Consider the following 10000-nt stretch of genomic DNA (forward strand, 5'->3'; position numbering starts at 1 on the left):
TATCTTGTATTGTGAAGATATTAATTTTCCTTAATACATTTCGAAACCGGTCAAATACATTTCGAAACCGGTCGAATACATCTCTTGTATTGCGAAGATATGCATCCTCATTCATAAGTTTCGAAACCGTTTAAATACATTTTTTGTATTGTGAAGATATTCATTCTCATTCAAACCTTTTCTACATTTGTTAACATGAATTTGGTTCATCCCAGCTACAGACCATCTACCAATTAATTACATCCTTCGTTAATTTGATTCTAGATTTACAACGAACTGATGTTAAAACTAGACACAATAGAAACGTATGTAATGTATATAGAAGTATGTTGTGTTATCATCTTAAGTGCTTATTTGTAACATTTTTTAGGTGAACGTATTGCTATGAGTGAGATAAAACAGTTTTTTTACAGAGTGAATTGAAAAAGAAAGAAAAAAAGATTCTTCAATAGACTTTTTACGAATATATGAATATGACACACATGCACACACACACACACGCACACACGTGTGCGTGTGCGTGCGTTTAATCATCATTCTCATTGGCCACTTCGCCGATGTTTCGTGGCATCTCTGGAAAACTAGTTTCAAGTCACCGTCATTCGTGTGTCGTATCACTTCAGCAATGTTCAATCCTTTTATCTCTTTGATGTTAACCTCATTCACACGTTTCACACACACACACACACATATATATATATTTATATATATACATATATAAGGCATACATACATACATAATAAATACATACACACACATTCATATATATATAATATATATATATATATATATATATATATATATATATATATATATATATATATATATATATATATATATATATATATATATATACATATATGCCCATATATATTTATGGTATGATGAAACGATGGTCTTGGACAATTACACAAGTCAGTAAATAGACACGCAGGGAGCAGCTGTTCCACAAGTCTGTCGAGGGCGCTGACCTGTGGTGCTTGATTGGTTCACTTAAGGTTAGCCTTCTTGGTCTTGCACTCTCGCTCTCGAAAAGCATGACGTTCGTGATCCTTACGATATATTTTTTTCTATTCATGAGAAACTCGTACATGCAATATACAATGCACTGTTTTGGTTGGTATTTTTGAACGTGTGTGTGCATTCATGGGTAGAAGGAATGAAATGAAATGCAAGGCAAAGAAACAAATATATTATATTACAACACAGTAATATCACCATATCTTTGATAATATTACTGATGAATGGCAAGAACAATACATAACTTGATTCATTAATGTCTATTCTGGATGAACAACAAGCCATCTGAATTTCGAATAATACGCACAGACAGAATAGGAATTATCTGTCACGGAGTATAAGCGTTCCCTCCGCACGACCAACGACCAAAGGACTATCGGCCGGTTTGTTAAAATTGTGCCAGGCCCGACCCAATGGATATTCTTATAAACAGGCATCTATATACACAGAAATAAATGCATATCTATCAATCTATCAAAAATATATAAATCTATTTTTCTATTTGCACGGTAGATATACATGTCTAGACTGACAGATATGCATTTATTTCTGTGTGTGTGCATGTCTGTGTACTGAAGGTCTTTTAGGTCTGGCCTTGGCATAATTTTAACAAACCGGTCGTATATATGAGATTATGTAAGACTATATAAGAACAAGATAAGAAAAGAGTTCAAGGTGACACTTATTCTTTGAAATAAGACGAGATAGAATGAATAACATTTGGAGACATTTAGATCTACGTCCACAGTTCACGTTAACTAAAAGAATGGATATATTTATGCTGATCTATATCGACGTGTGTGATCTACCATTCTAGTGTAAAACGCCATCTGACTTGTCCGAGAAATCAGCACAGTATACTTCACTTGTATTTAGCGTTTAGCTATGAAATAAATGGTCACGTGCGCTGTAATACGTCAATATTATTAATAATAGTCAATATATGTCAATATAATAAATATAATATGATATAATAAATATAATATAACAAATGTAATATGATATACTTAATATAATATAATAAATATAATATAATATAATAAATGTAATATATAATAAATATAATATAAATATAATATAATATAATAAATATAATATATAACATAACATAATATATATAATATAATATATATAATAGTCAAAACAATAGTCAAGAGTGACTATCTCTTATTTATTGGGCTTAAATCCTATAATATAATATAATAAATCCTATAAAATAATAAATCCTATATTATAATATAATAAATATAATAGTCAGTAATGACTCTCGTATTTAATGGGCTTAAATCCTATGCCTAATCATGTGCATGCACAGGATATATAACAAAGGAATCTTTCAAAACCAAATTGAATTTTGTATTCTGATCAATGATCTGGATCCGTAGAGCCAAATGGAACACCAGGGACTGGCTGTATGACTTTGCTGCAGGGAGGGGCGTGTATCTGTTAGAAAAAAGGAAAATCAAATAGAAAAAGCTTTTCAGGTGGAAGCTAATAGTCACATTAGCTGTCGCACGTGTTCCTTTATGCTTATGATTTCATTTTTTATCTTGACACGCCTGGTGGATCCGCGCAAGTGATCTCTTGCCTCGTATTCAGCACAGTGGCTTGCCGGGGAGGAGAATGTTGTCCAGGAAGGCTGAGCAAAAGGGAAAATTGGTCCTCGGAGACTCTCAGTGACTAGTGACATAGATTATGCCATTCCATACCGTAGAAATTATTTCACACACATACACACACGCACACACGCGCGCACACACACCCACGCAGGCACACACACACTCACTGAATCTCACTAAGACACATGTATCTGTCAAGGGCTAATCATCATTAACTGGGAACGAGCAAATGCGAATCACACGTGGATGGCCAAAGCACATTCTATTTTTTCTAAACATATAATCTGACTTTCAGAACGAAACACGTCAAACATCTTACCCAATAGCGGATAGCAGAACATTATACCTTTTTTCGACTAATGATTGACAGACGTTACTTTTCTTGCAGTTGTATCGCCCTTCGGTTCTGCCAGGAGACTGGTTGAGAAAGATATTCCTGCAGATGAGTCCGTTAGGCAAGGGTGTTAAGGCGCATGTGCAGGAGCGGACTTATAATCATGTACAACATCACAAACAACCTTAGGGACATTAACAAGCACGAATAGCTTACGCAGCACATACAAGAAACTCACATAACAGTAAATTCGAGACACGGGGTTTCTGAGGAGGAACCTACACAAATGTACACCAGACATGAAACACATAGCTTATGACACTCGGAGTACTGTACGGCTGTAAGGGACTCCAAGCTCAACATTAAGAAACTTGTACAAGTCAACACTAAGGCTGTCAGGTTTATTATACACAAATACACGCGTGTACCTGTTATTACAACCCATACAACAGATAAACATGAACCTGCTCGAGACACGAAGACAAGCACAGATTTACAGTCATGTACAAGATCACAAACATCCTTAAGGACATTAACAAACACGAATACCTTAAGCAACACATACACGCAGCACACGAAACTCGCATACCAGTTAATTCCCAACAAACTGTTGGGGATGTTCTCATCTATCTCCCAAACAGTATAATATCACTTCATATCTCACCTGAAATCATAGGATATGCGCTTCGTTATCTGCCATCCTCGTTCGCCAATGTTGGCATCACGAAGGCTTGGATAAACCCGTTTATTGTAGGGTTTGTAGAGAGAGTCTCTTCTATGTCTGCACTTTATTGTTGCCAAGCCTTGAGGGGTTACAAACATCGCCGCTAGGGCATACATTTGGCCGGTCATAGAAAACGGATTACACGTTGTTATGCAATACGAAAAGTTTTATTGTTTTACTTATATGGCGCGGAACTCCTTTAGGTGCGGGGCCCAATTTGATCAAATCGGTCAAATCCGCTTAAATCCGGCCTTGCTAGTGAGGGTGTGAATAGCCAAGCAAGGAAAAGAAACAGCTGCAAGTCGAGGGGATAAACAGTTGATATGCCAGAGCCTATTATCCCTGTCTCCTTTATCAGCAAGAACTCTTGCAAAACTAAACACACCACAACAGGTAGACAAACACAGACATGTAAACACAATGATGAAGATGCAGGTAAGACGTATGATTATGATGGAGGAAAAATTGCGGGCTGCAAAGACACAATTTTTTCAAAATCATGCCTCATGAGCTTACAAATAGGTCTTTGAGTGTATTTTGATATCTCTGAACAACCTACAGAGCGGAGCAGCTGTTTCAACTTCAGTGGTTATTTCAGATATTAAATAGATCATATGATATTTTCTTTTTTTTTTTGTTCACAAAATGTATTGGTTATTGCATTCTCTAACTTAAACGTATTTTGGAGAAAGATTAATACTTCTCAATACACTTGTAATTCATTTTTCTAGTTTATCGAGTGTTTGTGGAATCTGCAAATGATTTTCACCAGAAAGAAAAAAGAAGGCGAACGTACCTACGTATAAATTTTTGTTATTGTATTTTGCTGTTATCTACATGCATTGTAATTTGCGGCCAAGATTCCTATAATGTTATTGCACTTCGTTGCACGCTGAAATTCGGATGCAGTGAGAAGGCGAGTTTCAGGTTATGCTATTGGACCGGCAGGGTTCACTCAAGTCATGGAGAATCATGGAAAATCATGGAAATTGGATTTTCAAGACTTGGAATATCATGGAATTTTGCTTTCAAGTCTGGAAAATCAAGTAAATATAGTATTTGTTTTAAAGACTTAAAAGTCTGCTTTAGATTTTTTTTGTTTATATTCTGAGAAAGTTTTCAGAAAGAAGTCAATATAAACTTCGGAAGATTGAGGTAACTGAATGCAAAGTTGAAGAATTACATAGCTTAGATTGATACCTAATTATCCATAATAAGCAACTCGTCACTGGTGTCAATAAAACACACTCACAAGTCATTCCTTAATCAAATTTATGCTTGACAACATCAGTCATAAATTACAGTCATTGTACATGCCGCAATGGGATTTTATGTATCGTAAATAAGGATCAAATGTCCAAAGAAAACTGTGGAAGGAGTTACAAACCCTCTCTGGAAAGTCATGGAAAGATGGGGCACTTCTGAGACATCATCAAAGATTCTCACACTGTCCTTACAAGTCGACTTTGCTCTCTGGCAACACTTTACAGCCAGATGTCATATTAGCTTTAGTTATTGGTCAAACTCATCGTGAGACACTAAAAAGATAATAAATATAAATAAGTTTCTCGGCTGTTGCCTTTACTTTTATGACACGTTGGTATACCGGTGCCTTATCCCCCATTAGCAGGACCCCCCCCCCCACAATAACCGAGTTTAAGCACCTGAGTTAATTATAATCAAGAGTTGATAATAATCAAGAGGATACATTCTACTGATAAAATATAGCACTGCACAAATAGAAGAGGTAAAGAGGGAAAACAAAAACCAATATATATTATGAAATCATTTTTTATTCAGAAAATAAAGAGTTCGTTACCATAAACTTGATATTACAACTGATACGGTCAAGAGATAATATAACAAATGGGCTGAAACTATATCCATATATTTTCTGGTAATTTTTTCTTCCTTACCATGAGGACCTGGATCTATAACTGATATCATATTACAGCATAATTCATTCATTACACACGAGAGAACCGTCACCATGTGCATTTTATAACTTTATTTTATTTACATTCACTCTATTATCAACCTTTTCATTAAGTAGTATTATGGACAAGATGATAATAATGAAAATTACTGTTAGTACTTTATGATTATCGGGATTTTTATTACTATTATCATTAACATTGCTAAGATTATTTTCTTATCATGATCATTAGCATAACAATCGTTATCATTACTAATATTGTTGTTAATAGTAAGAGTAATGCTACGAACGTTATTGCAGTAACATCATTACTATTACCAACATTGTTATTATCAAGGCTACCTTTATTACAATTACGATCATTACTTCCTCTCATACACTGGTATTGGTATGAGGATTATTGATATCATCATCAACATTACCTCATCACCATCACTTCCCTTACCCTTTCTTTTCCATCATATTATCACTTTCTTTCCTTCCTCCTTGCTTTGCGGCCCTGGTACGATTTGCCTCGACCCGTTCACTTACACACACACACACACACACACACACACACACACACACACACACACACACACACACATATATATATATATATATATATACACACACACACACACACACACACACACACACACACACACACACACACACACACACACACACACACACACACACACACACACACACACACACACACACACACACACTCACACACATTTACATACAGATATATATATGTATAGATATCACATACATTATTATAAAATTGTAAATTCAACCAGATATCAAATCAACTGGAGTTTTTGCAACACTCTCGTCACTGCAGGGATGACCTTTGCCTCATGCCTTAGAAGAGCTGGTTCTTCCCTTGTTGCGTTGGCTCGCTTGCAATAGTCACCGCATGTCTGCTTGAAGTGAGCTACATAAGCTTCCCTTCGCGGGATTACGTAGCTCTTTCCATGGCAGTTACCTGTTCGTAGTAAAGGGATTAGCGCACAGGGATGGATTTATCCTTGATTTCTACTGTTGTCACGTATTTAAATATGTCATCTAGGGACCATGTTGATAATACACATATACACATAAATAACAACGCTGTTCTTAAGAAATCTATAGGGGATCAAGATTTGGATAGGGAATACACTGGCTAAAAATGAATGAAAAAAGAATAGACAAACGTTTTCAGGGATATGTGAAAAAGGGAAGTTTGAAACTCAAACGTAAATGTATAAAAAGTGAAGACAAATGAACATCGGTGTTTTCTTATTTAACATCGTTGATATACATATATACACATATACAGGGAAAAAGTTGACATGAGAATTTGATTTCCTTTAAATGTGAGATGTATAATTTAAATGGCGAATGTGAAACGTATGTAAGCCACAGTCTTACCAAAGCTACAGGCCATCAGCATATGAGAATTGACTCCCAAGGCCACATCCATGTTGAACACGGGCTTAGATGTTCCGTAATTTACTGCAAACTTCTTCAGGGATCGTCGAGAATGACGTAACATCCACATGTATTTTGGAAGGGACGCGCTCGGGGTTTCCAAATCGTCGTTGTGATAGTACCAAGCCAGGTGAAGCGATTTCCAGGGGTCATTCTTCTTCCCCGCTGTGACCTCATGCCTGGGGAGAAAATGCGTACTGATCGGATTGGGACACTATCATATGTGGTCCGTTTTTAATTGTATTTCTATCTAATGTAGTTATTCACCGCGTAGTTTCATAACTTTTTTTTTTCAATGGGCTTATTTATACCCTATGAGTACATACCAAAGAGCAGCTTACAAGGCTATATCTTAATTGATCAAAGTAGTTATTAATCAGCTAGAATTTTAGATTGTAAAGGGTATTTTAGATCCAGTTTAGGGAAGTTTCCCACTGGATACGAAGCGCTACTTTACCTCGATACAAAAATCTTGATCATATCCCAAGTTAACAATGTCACAGATGATTACTGATAAAAAGTAAAATCGGATACCTGTATGTCCAATCGGCGACCCAACGAGGGAAAGTCTCGTGGTTGAGTAAGACAGGCATTTCGTCGGGGTCAAAGTGGGAGATGAAGCGGTACTCGTGCATGTGGCGAAGGGCGCAGTCAGTGAAGTACATATTTTCCATGCTAAACATCTCCCTTTGCTTCAACAGGGTCCATAACCTTGAAAAAAAAATGCGTATCAGTTTGATTAAACTCAAAATTCATTGCTAGGATATAATTTGAAACATGGCTTATCTCCTTTCTGTCGTATGTTTCTTTAAATCTCTGTCTTTCTGGTGACCACACAGCCCCTAATGGGAGGAACAGGCTTCTACACCTTGCGATATGTCTACATTTATGCATTCTAATTTTAGCGTTTGGTGATGTCTATAGCTCTGTTTATGACAAAGAACTCCAGTTAGTCTTCCTGCAGCAGGAAGAAAACTGCTTGGCTAAATGACTAGACAAAGTTATAAACGCTAGCATGATTCACCAAACTGTATATAACAAACAACATTAATTCACTGACCTGCGGGTGTTGGGTTCGTTCACATAGGGCTCCGGATACGTGAATTTCGTCACGCTGACAAAGCCCTCCTGCACGTAGTACTGGAGGACCTTCTGTATGTTGGGATGGACGTCGGTCTCGGACAAGAAGACCTTTGCGAAGCCCGAAGCCCGAAGCAGCTCCAGCCACTCGACCAGACGAACCGAGATGTCCTGGTGGTAGTAGAAGAGGGCCGGTCCACACACCGCCACGTTCCATTGAGGTGGTCTAATGAAGGGGTACTTCTATTATGATGTTTTTTCTATTCAGAACAAATGTGTAGATTAATTAAATTTTGTTGTGTATTTATGTGTGCATATTTAAACGTTTAAGTACATATATATACACACGTGGAACAATAACATGAAATGAAAGTAAGGCACACACACACACAAAAAAAAAAAAAAAAAATACAGAGGGAAACAGAGAGAGAGAGAGAGAGAGAGAGAGAGAGAGAGAGAGAGAGAGAGAGAGAGAGAGAGAGAGAGAGAGAGAGAGAGAGAGAGAGAGAGAGAGAGAGAGAGAGAAAGAGAGAGAAAGAGAGAGAGAGACAGAGAGACAGAGAGAGAGGGGGTGGAGAGAGAAAGAGAGAGAAACAAACCTAATGCTTCTTGGGTTTAAGCCTCCCTCAGCGAAGGCAGTCGAAGCGTTACGTTCCATGGATCCTACAACCTGCAATATTATATCCCAACACGCTAAAATTACAATACGCAATTATTAGCGGAAATAGCAGTCCATAAACCGACTCATTAATCAACCTATTAACAAGAAAAACAGTCTATCCGAATTTCGAATCAGACATGCCAGAAGAACAGAAAAGTAATTCGACGCTAAAATTACAACAGTCAACTATTAGCGGAAATAGCATTCCATAAACCGAATCATTAATTAACCATTTAACAAGAAAACCATTTTTTTAGAATTACGAATCAGAATGAACAAGAAAACCAATCTCTTAAAATTACGAATTAGAATGAACGAAAAAAAGAGCAATTACCTGCAGCAAAGTTAGCGCTCTCTCGCACGGCCGACGAACCAGAGACACGGCCAAGGGTTTAAGGTGAGAGTATTTCTTCGGGATTCGACAGGTGAGAATGTACACCATCTGGCGAGACTTCGATCCAGGGACATAGTCTATGTAATCTAGAAGTGTAAAAAAAGAATAAATTAATAGTTAAATTCATAAATATATAAATGATTGTATCAATAAATAGATGAATAAATGAATGCAGGAGTAAATACGTAAATATATAAATTAATTAAAATATATAAATTAATTGAAATACATGAATAGATTAATTAAAATATAAAAATTAATTAAAATACATGAATAAATTAATTAAAATATATAAATAAATTAATAAAAATACACATATTAATTAATCAAAATACATAAATAAATAAATTAAAATACACAAATAAATACATTAAAATACATAAATAAATAAATCAAAATACATAAATAAATAAATTAAAATACATAAATAAATTTATTAAAATACATAAATAAATACATAATTTAATAAATGAATTAATGAAAATACATAAATAAATACATAATTCAATAAATAAATAAATAGCACGTGGCGCTTCAGGTACACAATTCCAGTGTAAAATACCGTCTCGATCCTTCCCTCTGTACAGCTGGTCAAGAACTGAAACGAGGATAAACTTTGTCCAAGCAAGGTTGAGCAAGAGTTCTCCGCGAACGAATGAAACCGTTATTTTTTTAAATCATATGGTTATGAGGAGGGTTTAATGTCTATTGATTACAATTTTTTTTCGTATATCTACGTACATATTTTCGAGTTAAAATCGAAATACATAT

General features: G+C 35.8%; 2 protein-coding genes across 5 annotated transcripts in view; one reads left to right on the plus strand and one right to left on the minus strand.

The window, feature by feature from the left end:
* The window catches only part of LOC113813562 (uncharacterized), a 185974-nt gene that overhangs the window by 42583 nt on the left and 133391 nt on the right, over positions 1 to 10000 (plus strand). The gene's annotated exons all lie outside the window — the stretch shown is intronic.
* Positions 5473 to 10000, minus strand: part of LOC113819804 (uncharacterized) — a 40567-nt gene continuing 36039 nt past the window's right edge. For all 4 annotated transcript variants that reach the window (XM_070114222.1, XM_070114221.1, XM_070114223.1 and 1 more), the window contains 6 exons: positions 9170 to 9315; positions 8774 to 8844; positions 8155 to 8400; positions 7629 to 7805; positions 7035 to 7273; positions 5473 to 6609 (listed from right to left, as the gene is read on the minus strand). In XM_070114222.1, the coding sequence (XP_069970323.1) occupies positions 6425 to 6609; positions 7035 to 7273; positions 7629 to 7805; positions 8155 to 8400; positions 8774 to 8844; positions 9170 to 9315 (1064 nt within the window). In that variant the 3' untranslated portion in view covers positions 5473 to 6424. The remainder of the gene's footprint in view (positions 6610 to 7034; positions 7274 to 7628; positions 7806 to 8154; positions 8401 to 8773; positions 8845 to 9169; positions 9316 to 10000) is intronic.

This window comes from Penaeus vannamei, chromosome 35 (assembly GCF_042767895.1).
Source record: "Penaeus vannamei isolate JL-2024 chromosome 35, ASM4276789v1, whole genome shotgun sequence".
Taxonomy (NCBI): Eukaryota; Metazoa; Arthropoda; class Malacostraca; order Decapoda; family Penaeidae; genus Penaeus; species Penaeus vannamei.